Source organism: Chanos chanos, chromosome 2 (genome assembly GCF_902362185.1).
Source record: "Chanos chanos chromosome 2, fChaCha1.1, whole genome shotgun sequence".
NCBI lineage: Eukaryota > Metazoa > Chordata > Actinopteri > Gonorynchiformes > Chanidae > Chanos > Chanos chanos.
Genome location: NC_044496.1, coordinates 53365993 through 53390133, shown reverse-complemented (window position 1 = coordinate 53390133; position 24141 = coordinate 53365993). Strand labels below are relative to the sequence as shown.

The 24141-nt window shown below is 40.2% G+C and overlaps 3 protein-coding genes across 5 annotated transcripts; 2 read left to right on the top strand and 1 right to left on the bottom strand.

The window, feature by feature from the left end:
* The first annotated feature begins 8019 nt into the window (after positions 1–8019).
* arr3b (arrestin 3b, retinal (X-arrestin)) lies at positions 8020–19651 on the top strand. Its single transcript, XM_030765559.1, has 14 exons — positions 8020–8045; positions 8198–8228; positions 8367–8427; positions 8716–8760; positions 8853–9049; positions 9254–9313; positions 9400–9476; positions 9813–9948; positions 10079–10163; positions 10302–10374; positions 10551–10688; positions 11184–11291; positions 11406–11455; positions 19620–19651. The coding sequence occupies exons 1-14, from the start codon at positions 8020–8022 to the stop codon at positions 19649–19651; spliced, it is 1119 nt and encodes a 372-aa protein (XP_030621419.1).
* Positions 13427–18319, top strand: nkrf (NFKB repressing factor). Of its 2 annotated transcripts, none has more exons than XM_030793152.1 (3): positions 13427–13448; positions 15265–15389; positions 15943–18319. In XM_030793152.1, exons 2-3 carry the CDS (start codon positions 15281–15283, stop codon positions 18177–18179), a joined length of 2346 nt encoding a protein of 781 aa, XP_030649012.1. In that variant the 5' UTR covers positions 13427–13448; positions 15265–15280; the 3' UTR covers positions 18180–18319. The 2 variants fall into 2 exon arrangements, with proteins under 2 accessions (XP_030649012.1, XP_030649013.1); XM_030793153.1 differs by lacking the exon at positions 13427–13448 and adding an exon at positions 14430–14479.
* On the bottom strand, positions 19186–23442 carry ube2a (ubiquitin-conjugating enzyme E2A (RAD6 homolog)). 2 transcript variants are annotated; one of them, XM_030793154.1, is made up of 6 exons: positions 23281–23442; positions 22905–22985; positions 22400–22425; positions 21029–21118; positions 20704–20792; positions 19186–20513 (listed from the first exon to the last, which is right to left on the bottom strand). In XM_030793154.1, exons 1-6 carry the CDS (start codon positions 23322–23324, stop codon positions 20385–20387), a joined length of 459 nt encoding a protein of 152 aa, XP_030649014.1. In that variant the 5' UTR covers positions 23325–23442; the 3' UTR covers positions 19186–20384. The 2 variants fall into 2 exon arrangements, with proteins under 2 accessions (XP_030649014.1, XP_030649020.1); XM_030793160.1 differs by lacking the exon at positions 21029–21118.
* Between the last annotated feature and the right edge of the window lie 699 nt (positions 23443–24141).

Sequence of the window (24141 nt, the reverse complement as noted above, 5' to 3'; positions counted from 1 at the left end):
CACACACACACACACACACACACATATAACAACACACATTAATGCAACTCCACGCCCCACTTCCAAACTTCTGGGGAATTTTTTGTCTGTGTGGAGGCTATAAACTCTTCATTGTTTTTCCACTCTAATGTTATTTAGTGGAGGAAGTTACTGTCTGCTAAGCCCCTTAAGGCACCCACCCCGTTCCATGTTGTGCTCTCTTCTCCCTGCTCTGTTGTGGAAACAGAGCAAGGAAGGTCACGTGAAGGTACAGGTTCTAAGACGCATACAATAGACCTTCTGACGAATGCATTCAGCTAAATATTTTGACAGCAACCCCTCCCCACTGGGAAAGCAATGTAAAATGTCATATCTCATTACAAGAACACCAACAAAGTTCTTCAGCATTTCACTCGATGGAACATTGATAAAGCCTCATAACGGCGCTTCATAAACAGCTAAGCAGTAGATCAGTGAGATTTTATCAAAAGAGGATTAACCCTGTCTGGTAGACAGATAAATGAACCACATCATCTTCCCATGAAGGAGAAAAGAAAGGTTTAGATGGAACATGGCAAAAAGAGAACACAGGAACTACTGAAACTTCTTTGTTGTTCAGAGATGAATGAGAATTCTAGGCATATTCAAAAGAGCTTTCAAGGATTCAAATTAAGCTCTCATCAAGGGCTGAACTCTCTCCCAGGAATCCCTGTAAACACTTATGGACAATAATGTCTCATCAAATACGCAGCAATGAAAAAAACACAAAATTCATTTAGGAAGTGTTTGGATTATCGTGTCCTGCGGTATTTATAAATTCAGCTGTGGTAAACTGACATGCTAACGTCACAACTTCAAAGCATTATTTTAGGACTGTTAGTGAGCTTCCATGTGTTCAATCACAACCTGTTTCCCCACCCCAATTTTGTCATATCACAAAGCCTAACAAACCATTTAGGTGGATGGGAAGTTTCCACAACAAAATGAAACCAAGATGTTGAGTTTGCATGGGATGTGATGAAATATGACGGTTCCGAGAGGTATGATACAACTAATCCGGTAATGCCATCAAACCACTACACAAAAAAACCCCAAAATGATGTTTTTTTTAAAACCGTGGCGTACACTGAGGTGGACCTCAGGGCTTCCTGGATTAATCATAGTCCCTCAGTAGCAGATGCTGTGTAATGCATGTTAGCAATACATGAGAAAGCACTGTTTCCTGCCTTTATCCTTTTCAGTGCGCTTGGGGTCACTATCCAGCTTGAACCGTGGGTCAAAGTAATTATACCCGGAGGACACTGAGGGTGTTTAAAGGAACTCCATCTGACCTGGGGTTGTGGTTGGTCAAGTCTTGGCCTGTTTCACTTGTCCTGATTGGCTAAGCCCTGGTTGGCGTTAGGGTGTCAGGTAGTCAGGGTCATGTTCAGGTAGGTTTAAGGAGATCACACACTTTCGGTGTCAGCTCACGCTGGAGGCATTATGAGCATCGCTTGGATGGCAAAACACCCCAGTTGTCTGCTTATCACACACTCACAGCTTCATCCTTACAGAGCACATTCAAAGAGAGTCGTAGGGACTGTTGAATAAACGGCTGGTAAACTTAACTGACAGTTGGGACTAATTACAAGACTCTGTGCCCCAGCAGTCATGGCTCTTTCAGATTGTGTTTTATGAGTTTTAATGAAGCTTGTGGGACGTACCATTATTATGTTAAAAAAAAAGACAATTATTTAGCCATATTTTATTCAGTAACGCTAAGAAGGTCCTCATTTAGCCAAAATGAAAAAAAAAAAAAAAACATGAACGTGCATGACACGCAAACCAAATATTTATTTTCCAAACCAAGGAAGAAGTAAATAAACAAAGAAATGTACACATTAAGTCCTCCACCCTTCCCACAATTCCGATCCAACTCAGAATGTGTTTTGCTGACTCTGGTCCAAATGCTGATTCAGTGAATTTTTGTGAAAATGTGACTGTAAATGCAGTCAATTACACAAACTCATATTTTTTTGACAGCGCTTCACGACCCTTATTAAAAATGAACTTAAAACATTTCACCAGTGGATAATTCCAGTGCAGGGGTGGGGAACCATTGGCCCACAGGCCACAGTGTAATTTCATTGCATTTGGGAAATTTCAGATGAAAGAGCCAAACATGGCGCTGCTATTAAAATTTCCACACATTTTCCAGGCAATGAATGTGCAGTCTTGCACAAGTATATGGTGTAAACCTTACTTTTACTCGGTGCCATTGTTGCAGCATTTTTCACAATCTGGCCGCGTAATTACTAGCATCATGTTTTTCTATAAAATCAGTAGGGTGGTGTTATGTATAATAGTTATATTGATCACAAACACACTTGAAAATTTTGGAAAATTTCAGAGCCAGGTATAACTGGATAGGCCCACCTCACAAGCATTTAGTTGCAGACTTCTGGTTTTATATAAATTCACAACACATGCACCACGATTTGTGTTAGTGTTTAAAATTAACTTGTTTTTTTTTTTTTTTTTTTTTTTTTACGATTGTCACTGTTTAAAATCTGCCTGCCCTTCTGATTCTCAGGACTGAACCTCAAAATTCTCCTGTGAGTGGCAGCATCATCATTGCTAGCAGATATAACATAACTGATCACACGGAAGCAGCATCAGCTCTCGCAAAACATGTTAGAATTTTAGCTGTTTGGCTTGGTTTGTCTGTTTGTTTGTTTTTAATATAATGTACGTCATTCTCGTTTCATTCGGTTTTGTAATAGGGCTGAATAGCCCAGAAAGCATTCATTGAATCACCGAGCCCTGAGACCCCAGAGTTTCTCCACTGGCTTGTCAGTGTGTTTCACTTTAATATTTAACCAGCCGGTTAACTTTGCCTGTTAAACCTACAGTTAAAATGGGCATACATGTAGGTAGCGAGCTAGCCTTCAATACCTTCAGTGTGGGCACTACAGCTTTGTAAGTAGCGGTATCCTATTTACAAAAGATAAATCATTTAACTTTTGATTTACGCCTTTGTGTAACGTAAGGTCAGTAAACCATAGATGTCATAATCTATATATTTTATATTTTTATATCTTATGGAAGAACAAAGTTATTCTCACTGCACTTTGTACAATATACAAATCATACAAAGTGCAGTGAGAATAATTCATGCTAGCATGTTAGCCCCCCCCCCCCCCCCCCCTTCTATTTTTCTACATATGAAACAAGAAAAACTTCTATAGGCTTCTTAAAGTTCAATTGCTAAAATGCAACATCGTCATTCTTTGGTGTTTAGATGTGACTTTTTATGTTTTTACACCACTTTGTGATGTAAATATCAGGGTCAAGAGCTCCATGCCCTAGAAAAAAAAAACAAACACCCGTTATCATACTCCACTATGACCAGTGTTGGTACTTCATATATTTTGGATACACATCTTAGCTTATGCCTTTTATTGTTATGTCTTCAGTGAAGGAGGCAAAGCCAAATAATTCACAAAAAGATTTCAGAATAATCTTAAAAATGAAAACAAATTTCACAATAAGCACAGACATAATCACAAGGAACACGTAACATTCACACTGTGAATAAATAAAAAAATTAATCTATTCATTTATAAATTTGAATAATGTCCATCCATCAGTACTAGACATATGACACTCTGGTGCCTGGTATTGTTGTCTGTCTCATCTTTGAAAATGTCATGTGACAACTCACAATAACAGTTACATTATTTACCAGTTGACTTTTTAAGAGAATGAAATTTTGTGCCTAAGGCAGACAGAAACTTGTTAGAAAGCTACTCAGAGTCCAAATCCATGTCACGAGGTCAAATTAGACTTTGGCATGCCATCTGGAGGGTGTGCTCAGTCTTTACACAGAGCCAAATGTTTGTGCGGCTTCCTCAGACTTAAATCTGCTATTCTACCCTGATCTGATCGGCCCTGTGATCCTTGGTTTAAAAACTTTCATGATTACTCTCGTCAGTCAGAACAGGGGTGATCTTTATCTGGGAGAGTTTTAAAAAAAAAAAAAAAACCCAGATTTTACAATGCTTGGTCTGTGATAAAGATCAAAAGAATGAAAGGTGATTATTTTTTTTTCACGGAAAGATAATTTATTTCTCAACAAGTACAAATCATTCAGACGAGAGTAGGAATCTTTATCTTTAGTATTGTTACACAATGAGTAGAGTCACGGATTCAATTTTCAACCAGCGACCGCCTCACGACCACACGATCATATGACGAGATCTTATAAAACAGCTTTTCTTTACCTGTAACAGATTTACATAAAAGTGTATATTTCAGACCAACAAACGTAACAGCGGTCGTCTCAGACTGATTAGTAGAACACATTCCTGGCTACAAATGAAGCGTGAGAGTACAAACTAATCAATGTGAGTAAAAACAACGTTCTTACATCATTCTCATGGCATCTATCGAACTGTAATAAACGCACGTACTAACCTCTTGACCAAAAGAGGTACACGAGCCAGACTGCCCATGTCAAAGAGCAGCTTTGTCTTACGCCCTTCAAACCAATTAGAGGAACTATAATAGCGACAGGGCCATAGAATGTGATGTATTGTTCTTAGTCAGGATTGTCCTTCCTATCTTGGGTATTGTTCTAAGATCTGAAACAAAGAGGGTAAGTAAGCCAGTTACATCGTCCAAAGGCTAAAAATGAAGCCCTTTGTTTTCAGGTGGTACCAGCTCAGGACACCACAGGACACACAAACTGAACTGAAGATAGGCCAAGCGGTTGGATTTTGGCGTTGTATAGCTTGTTATTTCTACACGTAAGGGTCAAATTAATGTTAAGACTTTGTTTAAATGTGCTGAATTGAACTTTATTTAAAATATTGGTATTATACAAACCCCTCATGAAAAACTCAATTTAAATGATTATCATTCGTAATGTTGTTGTTGCTGTACGGACATAAATAAGTGCAGCCGATGACATACCCTCATAAAGAACGCATTTCACAGCAAAGCTCAATTTACTGCATGGTGACGACTTTCTGCTAGCTGTCTCTTTGAGAATTACAAACATTTTTCTAGAAGGAACAGGTTTTGTCATTCTTGCTATGTGACCAAAATACTCTAAACCATGTACCCCTGAAAACCTTAACGGTATGCCTGCTGAGACAACAGTTGCTCTGACTGTTGTAAGAAAATGGGTGACGAGGTCTAAGTGTAGTCTAAACGCAACAGAGGAGTTTGTCAGCTCTAGAGAGCAGTTGGACTCTCTTTTGGCAAATCAACTGTTATTGTTACCCTGCCCTCTTGACTCGTGGCAGGAGGCCTCACTAAGGATGATCCTAAAATGGAGATGCTAAAGTCTGATAGGTGGAGCCCACGTTTTATGCAAACAACGGACAAGACCTTATTATTACATTCCATTTAATCCAACCATACGCCACTTGTCGCTGCAGTTCATATTGTATACTAAACACTTAATCCCTTTTAAACCCCATAGTTTGTTTATTTTTACTCACGTTGTTCCCCAAAAAAAGCACAGCGTTAATGAGGTAATAGGATTGAAGCCAAAACTAGCGCTTTGTGTCAGGCTGGGTAAGCCGAAGGGAGGGTAGTCAGGGCTCGGTATAAAGGCGGAGGGGAGAAGGTGGCCCGGCCGCACTTCCTCGGCTCTCAGGGAATACCAAAGACAGATTACAGGCACAGCACAAGAGGAGACACCACGCCAACACTGACGCAGAGGGTAAGACCAGCCATGCTAATGGCGTTAGCCCGCGACATAGTGACTGTTAGACAGTTGAGTGTATTGGAGCAGAGTGCATGTTGGCAGGCTGGCAACAAGGCACAGTCAGTTAAACTGGAAGGCAGCAGCTGATTGGATGGAATGAATATCATTTTAATGAAAGTATGGTGGTATATCCAAGCTGCTCTTACATCATACTTATAAATAACTGCTTTTTGTTAGGAATGAATACTAACCAATCAATACTTCATTTGCTGGAATACGCGCACGATATAAAAAACTGCTGTCACTTCTCATACAAATATCTATAAAATCCCTTAGATCTAACAGCAAATGTAATTTGATTTATCCAGAATTTGGAATTGAAATGTAGTTCAACTCATTTAATGTTAACAGTGTTGGTTAGCGTGAGTGATCACACACACCATGGACCTTGCTCAATGAGAGTGGTGTGTCATTTCCACTTACTATTTTTCCCACTGAAGAGTAACATAAAGAGACACATCGTAGTTAAGAGGGAGTTGAGCAAAACTGGAACAGTACCTTCATAGTACCTTGGTTATGCATCAGCAAGCAAAACTGAGAGACAGAGAAAGAGAGAGAGAGAGAGAGAGAGAGAGAGAAAGAGAGAAGGGTGATGAACAGAAAAGACATCAGAGGAAAAAAAAAAAGTTGTACTGTACAGAGTCTCAGAGCAGAACAAGAACAGCATCATAAAAGAGACTAACAGTTACCCGCACGACCATTACCTCATATTGCATCTCTCAAATATGTTCTTAAATGTAATTTTATGTCACATCACAGCAATGCATATGATGGATCCTCACTTATGAATCAGTAAGGATCCATATGGTGAATCCATATTCAAACTCGAATCTATATTCTGGTTACATTCGTAAAAGGGTATTTGTGAGATGATAGTAGATGGGGTAACAATATTATGGATATTAGTCCCAAACTTTTCAGTCTTGAATCTTAAACTGTCCTGCGTTATGAACTGGGGTGTGTTATGAATATTACTGATGCTGTTGCTGACGTATATCTGCATAATCATAATCCAGTGCTTATGGATGCTAAGACTTACAGTTGGGATGAAAAGAAGATCCATTCAGACACAACAGACAAATTCTAATCCTGGAGAAGCTTTTGTCTTAGGTTAAGCAACACTTCATCGCAATGTTAATCTCAGCCTCCCAGATTAGCTCTAGATTAGCTCCTAAGGATTAAAATCTTTGATCGCCGAATCAACATTTGCAAGCATTTTAATCAAAACTGCCCATGATACAAATTGCATGACTGCCCTCTACTGGTATACTAATCATATTATTTTCTCTTTACAGAAATCCTTCTCTGACTGAACGCAACCATGTCAAAGTATGTATCCTGTTATTAAATTAAATGAAATATTTTGACTATTCTGCAAAAAAAAAAAAAAAAAAACTTGCTTAATCCATGTTCAAAAATCTGATTATCTGCTATCTGTGAGATTACTGAGATGTCAGATCTAAAGCTCCATTTAGCACTATCTTGGAATTGTTGAGACATTTTATGATTTGCCAAAGTCATTAAGTATTTATAATTAAATACCTTTAGATCCTGTATTTTCCACAGGATGAGATGTATAAAGGGTCTTTCAATGTCACCGGATAACCAGATTGTGACAAATCCCTCTTAGAATGGATTGACTGGATTTACAAATGAGTTTAAAGTAACCAAGCTTAGTGTATGTGGCTGGCATATCACTTCTTGGAAATTAAGCGAGGGTTCAACAGCAAAGTGTCAAGTGCCAACAGCAAAAAGTGCATTGGAGTTACATCACAGAAAGCCTACGCTTTTAGTCTCTATATTCTGTTTGAACCACCATTCTTCACACAAAAGCCTAAAAAAAAGCCAGTGACAGATTCTGATCCTGCATAATTTGAATATTCTTTAAATCAAATCTGTGTGTTTATTTCAGGGTTTATTATTTAACCAATGACCAGGTCTGTGTGTGCTTTTAAGCATAATCCATTAGTCAAGCTGACCAAAGTGAATGATTCTGAGTGGGATGCGAGGTGTCCATGTTAAGTGTCCAGCCATTGGCTGGTATTGCATAATGTGTGGTCTCAGAGAGAGGCCAATTCACTTATCATGCCAAGAGCAGCTGTACTACAGCAAGCGGCTACTAATCCAGGGTCTTAGCAGCAAGCAAGAAAGAGCAGACATCTCGCCCTGTAACCGAACATGACAGGGAGACAGTCGGTGCTAGTCACAGTCAATTAAATCAGCGAACACATATCACTATGGAAAGGCAATAAGTAATCAGGGTGAGTGCAGATATTCACGTAGTAATGCCACTCAGCGAAATTACACTGAGGTTGGTCTGGAGGAAGGTAGATAGTGCAGGTGTGGATTGTGGTTCCACTCCTCCATCAGCGTGAAGGGACTGGTTTTAAGTAACGATGGTTTGATAAACTGCTGTGAAAAGTGTTTGGTCTAACGTTTGCCTCTTTGCTCTCCCTACGACAGGGTCTTCAAGAAGACCAGCGGAAACGGCTCAGTAAGAATCAGCTGCTTTTACTGTTAATCAAGACACACGCAATAACGAAGTGACAGTGTGGAACTTGTTTTCTGCTCTCAGACATACTAAAAGTGTGTTGCATTCATCAGATTTCTCCTCTTCTTTCTCATCTCGCAGATTGCCCTCTATCTGGGAAAGAGAGACTTTGTGGACCATGTGGACAAAGTTGATGCCGTTGGTATGGCTTTGTGTGCTTGTGGAAGAAAGCGACTTCGTTTTGTAGAATTCCTTTCAGAGGAAAAGAAAAGTCGATGATCAACCCATTCCCCCTCTGATTTCATAAAAAGCAAATGATCTTTTTGACGATCGATATCTTGGTCATTTTTTTTTCAGTGTAACTATCTTTTTAAAGTATAGATATTCAATACTAATGTAAGAAGTGGTTGTGAACTGTGGGTACAACTGACTTGTGAGGGGAATACCTATTTCTGTCGTTTGTTTTGATCTCCAAAAATTCTGTTTTCAGATGGGGTCGTCAAGGTTGATCCAGCAAATCTCGATGGCAGGAAGGGTAAGCTAACAAACAAATACATTACATTGATACCGATTCACCCATCACGTCACTAAGTTCTGTGAGGGAACTTGATTTTTCCTCTGTTACAGTCTGGGTTCAGCTTGCTTGCGCCTTCCGCTACGGGCGTGACGATCTGGATGTGATTGGACTTTCCTTCAGAAAGGATATCTGGATACAGCGAGTTCAGATATACCCTCCACCTAGTGGGTCCACGCCACCCAGCACTGCAATGCAGGAAGCCCTTTTGAAGAAGGCCGGGGACCAAGGCCACGCCTTCCTGTTCAACGTACGTCATCTTGAGAGCTCCAAACGTTCCTGCTTCTAACCGGATCTGGGCATGCTCAGTGTTACTATTTATAACATTTCATTTCACCATACGACAAATCAACTAGCATCCTGTGCATTACAAGCATCATGAAAAAAAAAGCACCAAATTTAAAAAACAGAAAGTGGAAAATTGGAAATCCTGGTTTTCTTGGCTCTTTTTCAGATTCCCAATAATCTGCCATGTTCAGTCTCCATCCAGCCTGCACCGGAGGATGCTGGCAAGGTAGAATCATACATCTGTCTCTCCCTCTACCTCTCTCATTCTCTCTGTCTATCCTGCTGACAGTGCTTACCCCTTTATTTCTACAGCCCTGTGGTGTTGATTACGAAGTGAAGGCCTACATCGCACATGAACCAAACAACATAGATGAGAAAATTGATAAGAAGTATGTTTTACACTATGAACAAATTAAGAGTTTGATAGTGCTTATAGCGCTATAGTGAAATCACAGTAGCACAGAATCTGGGTCATTTAATGTAAGAGAACAGCCAAAATGTTACTGATACAAATATACATTGATGATTTAAAGACATTCTGTACCCAGAAGTTATGAAAGAAATTCATAACCGGGGTCGCTATAATTCCTCTCCACATAGAGAGAGAAAAATCCTCATAGTTTTAGACTAACTAAATAAACTTTTTATTCAACCTGATATCTGGCAGTGTTGTTTCAAAAATGCCCCCCCCTCCTTTCCTCTCCCTCCCTGTAACTTTCCTCAAGGGATACCTGTCGCCTCATCATTCGAAAAATCCAGTACGCCCCTGAGAAACTGAGTGAGGGACCAAAAGCTGATATCACCAAGCAATTCATGATGTCAGACAAACCCGTTCACCTGGAGGCCTCCTTAGAAAAGGAGGTATGTTTTCTTTATCATTTTTGACGATGGCAGTAATGCCACCATGTCCCGCATACCACATGATGATGGAGGTATCGTCGCACAGCTGAAATCAGTTATTCGCAATTTTTTTCCTGCTTGTTCTTTTCAGGTTTATTATCATGGAGATCCAATTCCAATCAAAGTGAAAGTAAACAATGAATCTAACAAAGCAGTGAAGAAAATCAAAATCACCAGTAAGTTCATCAGAGGGCAATGCAGACAACGTAGACATGTCATAGAGATGAATGATCAAAGAATACTGTTTCTATTATGTAAACTCTGTATGTGTGTTTGGAAAGTCAACACTAATCCAGTGCTTTTTTTTACATCAGTTGATCAGACCACAGACGTTGTGCTCTACTCTGCAGACAAATACACAAAAGCTGTTCTGTCTGAGGAATTTGGGTGAGTTTCTTTTTTTGTTTTGTTTTTATTTTTTTTGGTGAAAATTTCCTTTCAATCATGCTGACATGCAGTCACGTGCAGTGCTTGAATACAAACAGCATTTGTCAGGCTTACCTTTCCATAGCTTATCTAATGGTGCAGTATGAGTCATACGCATAGCTTTTTGTACCCCCCAGGGACCAAGTGAATCCAAACTCCACACTGGAGAAGGAGTACAAACTCACTCCTCTACTGGCCAACAACAAAGAGAAGCGTGGTCTGGCACTGGACGGAAAGCTTAAGGATGAGGACACCAACCTGGCATCAACTACAATGTCAGTCAAATCTCTATCTCAAAATCAAACAAAGCTTTACTGTCCCTTTTTATAGATGCGCTATACTGTTTTTTTTTTTTTTCAATCATCGGCCATTACTGTCACAGTGGCTTGTTTCAGTACCGTTACTGAGAACTCAGTAACTCAGCTTGGATTCATTATGCTTGGCTGAAATCTTAAGGTACTGATAGACAGGTTACTGAGAGACAGGTTACTGAGAGACAGGTTACTGATAGACAGGTTACTGAGACGGAACCATCCTCCCGTGGATTTAATACACTGTCTCAGAGGAGAAAAAGAGCTTTAAAAATGACTTTAAAACTTGGTGGCGACATTTGAAAACATGTTGAAAAATCAGTTAGTCTCATGAATGAGGCATGAATAAGGTTCACAATATTGAAATTAAACATCTTGCTCTCTCACAATGTTTTTTAAATCATTCGGTCTCTAAAGGCATTTATTCTCTGATACCTTCATCTCACTCATTTCATTCAGACTGCGACCTGACATGGACAAGGAAATACAAGGAATTATGGTCTCCTACAAAATCAAAGTTGCCCTCATGGTAGCCAGCGGAGGACTCTTAGGAAGCCTTACAGCCAGGTAACGGATACTTACTGCTCGCTAAAGAAGAACTCAGCATCACAACAGGATGTCATTCAGTCTCTAAGAAAACCTCATGCATGACTCTGTCCTACTTTTTATGCTTCTCCACAGTGATGTTGTTGTTGAGATACCCTTGATGTTGATGTCACCAAAGCCTGCTGGTAAGCTTTCAGCCTAATGTCACTGTAAATGCCAGTGCTTAAAAGAAAGAGAAAGAGATACACCAAATGGTTTTCCATTGGTGTTTCTATTTAAAAAAGAACAAAAAAAACACATTTGTTTCTTCTCTCCTTTCTATTTGTGCTGCCTCTCAATTGTATCCCCGGAATAGATGTGTAAGTACAGAGTTATCATTACATCCTCAACACTAAAGTCTTTCTATAAGAATATTCAAATTTTTTTTTTTTCTCCTGTGAAACCGCGACATTTGCAGCAAAGGTTACACAGGAGAACAGCCCCAGTTATAAAGGCAGGAGTGTGCTCATGCTATATAGTACTTCTAGTAGACTTAACAGAAACTACTGTACTAAAATCCAGTACTAACTACTTTTTAATTATATTATATATGGTATGTTACATCATGCCTATATACAGTACTGTTGAAAGATCCGATCACTGGCTGACTGTGGAAATCAGAGTAATGCATTCCCTCTTCTGTTATTTCCTTTTGTACTGATTCTAATTTTCCTGCTGGAAAGTAGGTTAAAATACTCAAGCAACAAATTAACACACTTCAGGATGACAGGTGTTATTATTATTAGAAACATCCAAAATAAGGTCTGCAAACATAGAGCTTTATCATCTTGCAGGATGTCTAGTTAAGCAGTAAAGTGTATTGGCAATAATTTCCAGCAAGACTAAAATGTGACTGAAATCATAGTAAACAAATGCTTATACCTTCTCTCTCTGCTTATGTTTTCTCCCTCTCTCTCTCTCTCTCTCTCTCTCTCTCTCTCAATGTCTTAATCTCAGCACGGATGTCAAACTTGAGTAGATTTCCCATCAGAGGATGATGAGGGAAACAAGGGAGCAGTGAGACCAGTAGAAGTACACACAGAGGCAGAGTCCAGACTCCTGGCAAGCTCAACTTTGTGTATAAGGCATAGATGAAATGCACTATGAAAATCATAAAAGTTTTGTTGTTGTTATTGTTGTTGTTGTTGCTGTTGTTGTTGTTAGAATAGGCTCAAATATCTAAGTATATAAGTAAACTATTTTAAATGTCACAAATATCTGTGCAAGATAAGAACTGTGTTGTGTCTCAGTACAAACGTCTGTACTTTTGCATGTCAAGATGAACTAATGTTGGTCTACTGAAAACGTTGGTCCCTGCCTGTTTTCTTGAAGATCCTGTAAATTTTATTTTCTTATTTCTGCCTTTACTAAGTGAACTCAGCATAGGTGTAATTTAGCTTGTTTCTGTGCCTGAAACAGTGCTGTACTCTGGAAGGAAACTGTTTGAGTTAATGCAGATTTGCAGATTTAAGATGCACAGTAAAAATCTTCTGATGTTGTCTACCTATTTACCATCTGTGGGGAGGGGGCTCTGATGGTTATTAAACAAATAAAAGTGGTTAAGTGTCTTGGTTTTTATTTTGAAATGACAGTAAATATAGGTAAATGTTTATTGCGATTAAAATACGATTTGACTGTGTTTCAGATATTTTATACCTGATTTGATCATCAAATTTGAATAACATAAATCTGTCTGCCTGGTTAATGTTTCCTTGACCTGTGCGGGAGATGAGATATTGTGTCCGTGTCCAATTTAAAGCCAGCATTAATGTGCCAATAAACAGAAATTCGAAACTGCAGTTGGAAATACTTCCTTCTCTGGAGTATGAAAGACAATTCGTATTCACATTAGTGAGGTGACGACAATGTACTTATGTATTTCTCATGAGGGAATTATTAAGTACAGTAAGTTTTTGTTTCAAAAAGGGAAGACGGGTGTTTTTTTCAGTAAGCTATGTATAATCACCGAATGTCCGTCGTTGTAGCACTCCGTCGGTGCGTGATAGCGAGCTAATTACAGAACAGGCAGGAGTTTATTTTCTATCGGATTCACGTCAACTGCACCCATCCATTCAGCTGCAGTGGTTTCTCTGACTCAAGGGCACGTAGCTGGGTAGTCGGAGCTACACCAGTGGCGAGGTAAGATGGCTTGAAATCAAAACAGACATGTGTGAGATAAACTATACATTTTGCGGAGACTACTAGGGCGTCTCTCTCGTCAGTGTAAGGACTCTGAATGCTTAAAACTCAACCATGAATCAAAAAATGAACTAGGTTGTACAAATTGAGGATATGGTGTAATGCGTCACCCGGTCTTACTACATTCGCTAACAACCGGCTAGTTGATCAGGTAGCTGTAATAATTTAGTGAAGTCGTTGAAAAATTACCGGATACAGATGAGTTCTCTGGTACTTGTTATCTTTGTGACCACTTATTTAGACGTTTTGTCACTCAGATGTATCCGGAATCATTTTAAATACTTAGCAAGCGGAAGAAAATAGGAAATGTGTAGCTTGCTAATCCAATGTATGTTGGTGACCTAGCTAGCAGTCGCTACTGTGTGCATTTAGATAAAATATGTGACCGGAACTTCACAAACCAGTCGTAAAAACAAATAATGCGTGTCCAGTTTGCGTGGTAACTGTGTTAATATATGACACTGCAACGTTACGCGGAGTGTGTTTTCAGTGCTTACAACTGTGTGGGTACCTTTCTGTAGCATCCGCTGCAGGCATAAAGAGCTAGTTAAGCTAAGCTATAGTATCGTAGCGTAGCTCTGCAAAAGCCATTTCTATATTTCCCATGATGCCTCACAAACACCACGATGGCCATTCTATTGCTAGTGTTTAGGTCACGTTGGCGTTTGACAGACGGGACGAGCAAGCTCTAGCTTGGTTTTAAGTTTTACCAAGGCAAGCCAGTTTTGCCGACTAACCTTAGTCGACCTTACGGTTAGAAGTGTGCTAATGGCGACATCCCTGGCTGCTTCAAATGGTCTCGACAGGCCGATGGTAGTTGATGATTTTAGACAGGACTTTGAAAGTGAAAAGCAGTGGTCCATTAGACGACACTTCATCAATCAGCATATCAAGAAGTATGGGGCTCATAACGTGAATCGTTTACTGTCTCTCTCAATGGTGTGGGTGAACCACGTTCTCTTGGGTTGCAAGTGAGTTTTATCTTTACTTAAGGCTAATAATATGGTGCATTTAAACAGTCTACCCACACTGTAGTCAAACTGTACCGTGTAACGGCTGCTTTATGGCAGGAACAAGCTGAGCTTATGTTTACTGACGGATTGGGTACTGATGGACCGTCTGGCTTTAGTGGTTGTTTTGGTGAAATAATCGCTTAAAAGCTGTTATGTGTGTTGTGATTAGACGAGTCCCCTTTTTGTTTAGCAGTCGTATGATAAAAGGAACATTCTCTTTAGTTTGTTAGCTCTATGCATTTGGGAATATGGTGTGAGACTCAAGGCTGTTTTAAGTAGGCCTACTAAATGGATGTAATTAGAGTAACTGTAATAGATGTATTTGTTTTTATTTTCTCGATGATAGGCTAGATCCGTGTTACACACGTATAGAGCGTAAATATCGAAGCTAAGGCAAATTAACTGTGGGAAAAAAAGAAATATTTATATATATATAAATATTATAAATATTTTTAAACATTGCAGCTATACACAGTTAATGTTGTTTACTTGTTCTATAAATTGTCTGCTCTAATATTATAGTGACATTACACAATACTGTGGATTCAAAATAATCAATCTGCCAATATGTTATTGACACAGCTTGTTCAAAGCCTCTTTTGAATAGTTTGAAAAATGTATGATGTATGCATGCAAGATATAGTTTATGTATGAAATGACACTCAACGTGGTGTCACTGGGTGTGGTAAACAAATTAGCATTAAGATTAATTCTGTGTAACCACAACTTGTTCTGGTGGACAGGTATGGCCCGCAAGTAATGCAGAAAGTGCTGGAGATGGCCGAGGGGACTCATGTTGGCGAAATGCGCTCCTTTGAACTGGTCCCAAGTGCTGAAGCAAAGAAGAGGCCAAATTCATCTGATGGAAGTGAGTCAGACGGTGCTCGCTTATTTTCTGTATTCACTTCATGACTGTGTGTTGATGTTCTACACCGATTGACTTGTCATACATTTGTAAATCGACAAGTGAAACGAAATAGTGAAGGACTTTGTGTGTGCCGGAGGACACTTGAGTAGCCCTCAGTCTCCGTGACCGCAGTTGTGCCAAGGCACAGACATACGATAGCACAGGTTATTTGCCATTCAGTATTGGATGAAAAATCATAAATAAAAAAAAAAAGTTGAGGGGAAAAAAAAAAGACAAGACAAAGCTTTGAAAAAGAACTTCATGGTCAGTGGCACTCAGCCTGTTAATCGATGTTTCAGCAGAATTTGTGCCGCGGTGAAAGACAAATTTATGAGCACAATAATTTGTATTTATTATTTTCCATGACGATAAATTCAAGTTCAGAATGTAAGCCTTTGCAGCGGTTTCATGTTAATACTACTTGCTGTAATAACAACAGTGCTTTTTTTTTTTTAGTCTTCCATTAAACGTTTCAGAAGGTTTCATAATGTTGGTTTATTTTGCCTGATTTTAGGAGAAGAACCAATGAGAAAGATGCCTGTGTCAAAATTTGGTTCCCGACCGCGATTCGAGCCGGTGCATTTTGTCAGTGGAGGAAGCAGTGGAGGAGGAGTAGGAGGAACTGATGAGAAAGAGAACGAGAAGGAACGAAGGAGGGGTGAGATCGACAATATGAGACAGCTAGAGCCCAACAATCCTCCGTACAACAATAACCGTTCTTACGGATTCTCCTCGTCCTCGTTTGCGAGGGGACCTGTATACGGATCTGACCCTTGCGCTGATCGCAGAGGCAGAGAAATGACGATGGGCAACACTAGCGGCCTAGGCTATCACAGCAGGGGGCCCGTTGTAAACTTCATGGGAAAAATGCAGCAGGACTATTCTGCCAGATACGAGGCGCACAATGCCAGACAGTCAGACTCTTCTTCTCAGCCGCACAGGTTCGACGGATACGGGGGTAGGCCCGGTGGCTGGAATTCTGGACGTCAAGGCCTGGGCTTCGGTCATCAAGACAGACCGTCCTCCAGCAGAGCTTTCAACAGAGTCTATAACAGCCCCGTAAGGAGCACCCCCTCCCCTCTTCCTCCACCCTCTCAGCCCACGCCCGTCCCTCCAGCCGTACTGGAGGAGAAGCAGAGGCTGATCGCGAGAGTATCGTCCGCCATAGCCGTCACCCTCAGAGACCCGGCGTTCATGAGCGGACCCGACACACCGAATTACAACTTCATCCTCAGCCGCAGCATACAGGCTTGTAAGACTAACCCCGAATACATCTATGTTAATCTGAGGGATATTCCGCCCTCTGACTTACCCAAAAACAGAAAAGTGCCCACTGACGGATACGCGTGTGAGCTGAGGTGTCAGAACGTTTACTTGGCCACGGGATACTCTGGCAGCAAAAACGGTGCAAGGGACCGCGCTTCAGAGCAGGCTGTCAAACTCTTCATGAAGCCGGTGGAGGTACGAGTGGTACAGCGCCAGTATAAGCGTAATTACGTCAGCGACCTGGTTGTTTGCCAGATGCAGTCGCCGACGCCAGCTCTCGTCCCGCCGTTACGCAACCCGGAGGACAAGCCGCCCCCAAGCACCAAGGGCCAGTACGAGCCCGACAAGCGCAAACACTGGTCGGAGTTTGTCATAATGGAGAACGCGCACGACGCCATCTGCATCCTAAACAACTCGGCCGCCTTCAACCGAATGAAAATCGATTACACTTTTGATCCGGTCCCTAACAGCAACATATGGCTTTGCAGCGTGTATTTGCAAGACGAGCTGATTGCACAAGCCAGAGGGACTAAGAAGAGCTCTAAGCATGCGGCTGCAGAAGAAGCTGTGAGGAAACTGCGAATGAATCAGGCAGCCCGCCAACAACAGCAACAACAACAGCAGCAGCAGCAACAGCAACAGCAGCACCTTTCACAAGGGAACCAATATGCTGAGTCATCAGGCGGTCGTTACAGCCAGCAGGGGCCAAGGAAGAAGCATCTGAGCGAGCTGGTGATCTTGGAAAACTCGGACAACGCCATTTGCATCATCAATGACACGGCTCAGTTCAACAAAGTTTCCGCTGACTACAAGTTTACTGTGCTGCCGGACCATCGCTGGAAATGCGAAGTCTATCTGGAGGGACAGTATGTGGCCACGGGCATCGGACCCAAGAAGACAGTGAAGCATATTGCAGCAGAGGAAGCCCTTGCCACTCTGCGACGAACTCAGGCAGTGGTGAAGTCCAACCTTCGGAAGGAGGGTAACGCGGACGCCATCTCCCGGAACCAGATTATGGCTCGCTCCAGCGAGGAGTCTATGCGACAGGAGATCAAGGAGGACAACATCGGGAATCAGCTGCTACGCAAGATGGGCTGGACGGGCGGCGGCTTGGGTCGAGAGGGAGAGGGAATCGCAGAGCCGATTAAGGTGAAGGAGCAGTTCACTCGAGAGGGGCTTGGTATGGATATGGACAGGCCGGGGAACCAGCTCACCAAACGAGATATCGAGGAGATCATACGGAATTACGCCAGCTCGGATCGTCAGGACGACCTGCGCTTCTCCACCGAGCTCAACAACGACGAACGCAAGCAGATCCATCTAGTATCCCAGAAATACGGGCTGCGGAGTAAGTCTTATGGACAAGGAAGACAGCGCTTCCTCGTGGTCAGCCGCAGAGTTCACAAGGAACAGCTAATTGGTCAACTTTTACAGGAGGGCCAAGTGGGGAGATATGAGTTGGTGAAACCTCAGGCTTCACACTGACTGGTTATGACTGCAAACACAAAGAAACCTGAAATGACCGTTACTATGGGCAAACCAGATAATTGTCATATTGTGTTTTTTTGTTTGTTTGTTTGTTTGTTTATTTGTTTAATAATAAAAAAAAAAAGTGTAAGATGTATTTTTCAAAAGAAACTATCAGGAAACACATCTGTTGCTTCTGCATTCCTGTAAGAATGATGAATTCACAGCTAGTATTTGCTATGGATACTAAAGACATCATACAGATTTTTTTTCGTTGTTGTTTTTTTTTTTTTTTTTTTTTTACCGACTTCATCACCCCTCTCCCGGTCTACGATATTTGTCATTTAACTGTTGGGTTTTGTCTGCTGTAGTCCTCACATTGGCGCAGTGTGACTAGAAGCACTGTGAGCCGCACATACTATCTTACTAATGTTAGTATCAAACATCGTATCAAACATTAAGGACTGTCCGTCGACATGGATGTTAATAGAGGAACGTTACGGCAGCGCGTGCTCCATTTCCCATCTGATCGAACATTCCACTCCTTCAGTTTTCAGTCAGTTCTCAAGGCATAAGGCCATCTGCCATCCATCTTCTTATCTATTGTAAGTTAAGCACTGAAGTGCAACAAATGTTAAATTATCACCCAGTTAATATAAAGAGAGAAGTATCATTTTTTAGCATATATTTAGTCTGGGGTTTTTTGTTGTTTTTTTTTGTCTTGTTTTCCAGGTGGTTAACAGTGATAATTAAGAAAAAAAGAAACAAAGTTAAATGGTTTCTGTGAAGTATTTTGATTCCCTCTCTCTCTGGTAAATGCACAAGCGGTAACCTCCACAACTTGTCTTTTTTTTTTTTTCTCCTGGTGTATCCTGTTAACCAGTCTGCTTGTTTTCACATAAATAGTAGTTAAACAATAAATTTTATCTGGTCATAGATTGCTGGCTTATGGTTTATTAAAATGAAGTTTTAAGTTCATTCTCTCCTCTTCCCCCTTAAAAGAATTTTTCAGTCTTGGTTTAATTTCACTGTTTTATTTACAAGAAGTGAGAAAATGTACAGTTTCTTACATGGGTTACTAGTGCAAATTTGACACTCTGGAACTTGATGTGCATTATAGAAAACTGATCACCCCAAATTGTTTAAAATGGACACTGTAGTAGAACAAGCATACAAGAGCGTCATGCCCAGGCAGTTGGATTAGTCAGCTAGTTTCCATGTGAGATCGGGAAACAAACGGCACTTAAAATGGAACTAAAGAAAAAGGTCAAGTCAACCATGCAGTTGGGGGGTGGGTGCAAAAACACAGACACACCACAATGAACAGAGGATACATACAAACCAGTAGGTTTATCAGTGCTATTTGGATACATTCTGAGTCCTGGGCATTGTGGCGAGGGCTTTACGTGAGTGACAACACACTCGTGTTTCTCTTGACAATCACCAGAGGGCATCAAGATATGTCTGAGAGTAACTTGGAAAAAGCATGATGAACATAAGCTAGCAATGACAAATTATCATGTATAAGGGTATACTGAATTCATAATTAAAAACAAGAAGAGCCAAACCAAATTTTCTTCACCCTAAACAGATCATCATAACTAATTACAAACTTTTTTTGTTGTTGTTGAAATTATGTTAAGTTACAAATTCAAACAGCTGGCTTTTCCTTGTTTACCCTCATCCACAGACATGAATTAATTAAAAAAAAAAAAATCCAGATAATCTCAGAAATTCAATTGTCAAACAGGAATATTGAGTTCAACTATGGATGAACACAGGTAACTGCAACACAAGCAATCACATGACTCCCGTTAACACCCAGAATGCAATCGGCCCATACAACGGCACTCATAAAAACCAAACAAAATATGATCGTAGGATTCTATTAAAAAAAAAAAAAAAAAAGGAAAGAAAATGGAAGCAAGTAACCCTGGTATAACATGGTACATTTAGTTAAATTATGGTGTACCCTTGTCCAAGAGGAAAATTCTGCAAGAAGAAGGAGACCACAACACAACAGCACTCTAACCTTGCAACAGCTACAGAACAGACAACTCTAAAGAGTAAAGAGAAGGATCGACAACATGGTGTATTTATTATTTTGTTTTTTGTTTCGTTTTTTTTTTTTCTTTTTTCACTCTCTCTCTCTCTCATCGTTATGGTGTTCCTCTCGATTGACGAGGTTGGGTATTGTTCATACTGTGCGAACAGTCAAGGGGGTCAACAATCACGCCAGCTCTGTTCCACGATGGCAGACACACGCTTCTCATACTCTCTCTTGTTCTCCTGGTACAGCTGAGCAGCCTGACTGTTGGCCGGGCTGTTTGGGTTGGGCTCGTCCAGTAAAGACTGAAACATTCAAATGGACAGATCACAACCTGGAATCTCACTTATGACACATAGCAGTCTGAGAAAGATCCAGAATGTGTCTCATGAAAATTTCTGTTCATTACCCACCCAGTCTATGTGCAAAATTTTCAAACATGAGTGTTTTATAACGTCTGTGTGTGTTCATTTATGCTTGATGTTGATAGCATACCTGTATAGAAGTTAAGATTGACGAGACATCATAAGTTGGACTCCAGCGGTTCTGAAGAATGTCCAAACATATACTACCGTCTGCATAAACTGGATGCAGAACAACGGAGGTTAAGGTTTCTCTCAAAATCATTAACAGTCTAAGTTGTCTTTTGGCTATTTTTTTCCCCATGTTTCAACTTCCCACACATACAACCCACAGACACAGCATGCAAAAGTGTACTGATTGTTTTAAAATGTTACAGTGCAGCAGCCTACACACAGCCCAGGTCTTGGCAGCAGTGCACAGACGCACAGATAGTATCTGTAAGAAGAGTGCTACTTACCATTTGGATGAAACATTTTGGAGACAAATCGAACTGTTGGAGGTTTGTTGGGATATTCTTCTGTAAATTCTATTGTGAGTTTGAATGTTCCTAAAATTAAAGAAAAAAAAATATATATGGATAGTGTCTCTGAAGTCCTATAAAGCCAGGTAATCAAAACTTTCTTGATTTTTTTTTTAATCCACTGTTTCACACATTCCATACTCATCCTACACCGATACTGTCGTGTTCTTAAAACACTTCAAAAGCTTGCTGAGGTTAGCACGGAGACTACGTTTATAGAAACAAACACTGACCAAGTACACAGCCATACTTCACATTGTTTCCAAACTAAGGCTACAAACAACAGAGGCTGAGCCATACTAGGTGACGTCCTTTTAAAATTCATCTGCTACATTTAAAGGCTGGATACACAAAACAATGTTCTGTGACATTCAACGAAAAAAAAAAAAAAAAGAATACAGCAGTGCACCTCACACAATCGCACCCCTACCTCGATCAAAACAATCAAGAACTGAGAACACCCTTGGTCTTCACGTATTCCTCACATCTCATACAAAAGTGGCTTGTGCGCCAGCTTCTATGTCGTCAGCACTCCCACAGCTTAACAGAATTAGCAGTAAGGACCATCTCTGTGGCAACAGTCTTGCCAGGGTAGGCACAAATTCTTACTGGTGCATAAGAATATTATAAATCTTTAAAGAATCAGGGCTCTCTAAAGTACTGGGTCACCTTACTCAAAAGCAGCTCCCAATAACAGAAACAGAAGAGCAAGAGACATTCAACAACAGCCGAACATTCAGGTCTCGTCTAAAGCAGCAGCCTGACCGGTGCTACACAATCATTTACAGTGCAAAACCTGATTCCTCACTATTATTTTATAGAACAGTTGCAATAGCTATTCTTACAAATATTCAGCCCTATTGTAAGTTGAACCCATGTCTTTGAAAGTCAATTGCTTACTGAGCAATACAGGATTAACTGCAATGTAATGTTAAGCATAATTCGATGGGTTTGAGACTGTCCTGAGCATGCTGAAAAGTCCGTATTTCAGGTCTAAATAGTCCATTAAGGAAGATGGCCCCATCATATTAATGGACAATATTCTGCACATGAACTGTATATTGGACCTAAAGTAATTAAGCAGTATTGTGATCCTTTCTGATCAGATACATTTGATCATTCTAGCCTTTTTAAACAAATTTGATTACATGTGAACAGTGTCTAAACACTGGTATCACAAGTTTAAAATCTAACATACATGAAATATTGCAAATAGTATGATATACGATTCTGACTGAGGTGGCAGAAAAAAGCCACCGGTCTGCACAGGTAGTACGTTTTTTTTTTTTTTATTTCATTGTTACTTACCATCTTCAAAGGGTGTTCCCTCCGGTCTACGTGTAGGAAAAAAAACAATTATAATCAATAGAATGAATCACTTATTGCAAGTAAAGTGTTGTTTCGTAAACAAAGGAAAATACTTGGGTCAATAATGCTGTGATGATATGCCTAGAAACTTACTAGTATGAAAGCAATTACAGGACATGAACTGAACTGTCTCACAATCGTCAACCGCTAATGATAGGGTAAGAAGTCTCTCTTCCACACCGATACAATACAAACGCTGTGAGATTCTCCCCAGAGAATAAATGCATATTTCATTATGAATACAGAACTTGTTACGAAATTTGAAGAACAGTCTACTTTGTATGGTAACCTGCGCTGATCAAGATAAGGCTATAAAAACCTTTCGGCTAGCGGCTTGACAGACGACAGCTACATTTTTTACTCTTAGGGAACCTTAACGGATTTAATTGAATAGTTGAATTCATACTTACAAGCATCTTACAGTAAAATGTAGCTACGGACTCACCCAAAAATTACTGCATTCCACACCATGATGTTGTTTTCTGATGGGGCTCCGCTAACTCCTGCTGGAGGATCCTCTTGCAGCCTGAAAATAAGTTAGCTTGCTATGTTAAGGCAGACACTTAAAATAATCATTGCTATGCGAATGACAATGATTTGGTAAACGATGTACACATTTCATCTTTGATTTCCAAAAGAAATATACACTAGATAACGACAGCGAATGTTGTTTTTGACAAGTTAGCTAAAATAAAAAAGAAAGTCGCCATGTTTGATCCGGCAACCGAGCGGCGTTAACTGTAGCAGCTAACAAGGCAGTTAGCTAGCCGGTTAGCACCGAACAACCAAGGAAGGCCGAGTATTTTTCCCATGTCGCTTACCTTTTAAAATCTCTCATTAAACGCCGTCTTGCTGGAGTTGACATTTTGCTCAATTCGAAAACAAAAACTTAAACATAAGGTATCGACGATGTCCTTATAGCGGCCTTCAAATTTAGAGTCTAATAAATCTCACTACTAACAGATATTCAGCCAGTAAGATTGTGCGGCTATCTAGCCTAGCTATTTTTCTCAGCTAAGCTGGACTCTAGTGACAAGGACGATACCATTGACATTCACGATCATTTTCATAGGGAAAACCGGATATTCGTATGCTGGGGCAGAAAGTCGTTTCGAGCTACTCAGAGTAAAGAAACAATGGAATGACAAGTATAGCGTTGTTTATGTACGAGTAATAAATATTTTTTATATCGAATATCACATAAAATATTTCCAATGCTGAATTTGTTTCACACACCCCCAAGTAAAGACACGTATCTACTGTGTCGATCTTGCAATACTTACGTCATGTGTTTGGCAAGCTCCTTATGTCTTGCTGAAGAAAAAAATAAAATAGTACAGACAATAGTCGCTGCGGCGTGTACCACAACACATTTTCTCCATGTGAAGTTTGAGAGATTTGTTTACACATGTATTTCATTTCAGTATTCTTAATTTGTACTTGTTAAAATAATCCAAAATTGTGCTGAGTTATGATGTGTGTGGTTGACCTACTGTGCAAATTTCAGACAATGAGATAAGGGAGCACATAAAATACATTTATTAAAGAACTTATAAAAATATAGGTATGATCCACAGCTTTTGTATTAACAATTTCAGGGAGTCACAGCAAATTAGATCAATCACCTCGAGGTGCCTTCTTCAGTTGGTGCGGACAAAGATTTACAATTCCGATTCACAGTT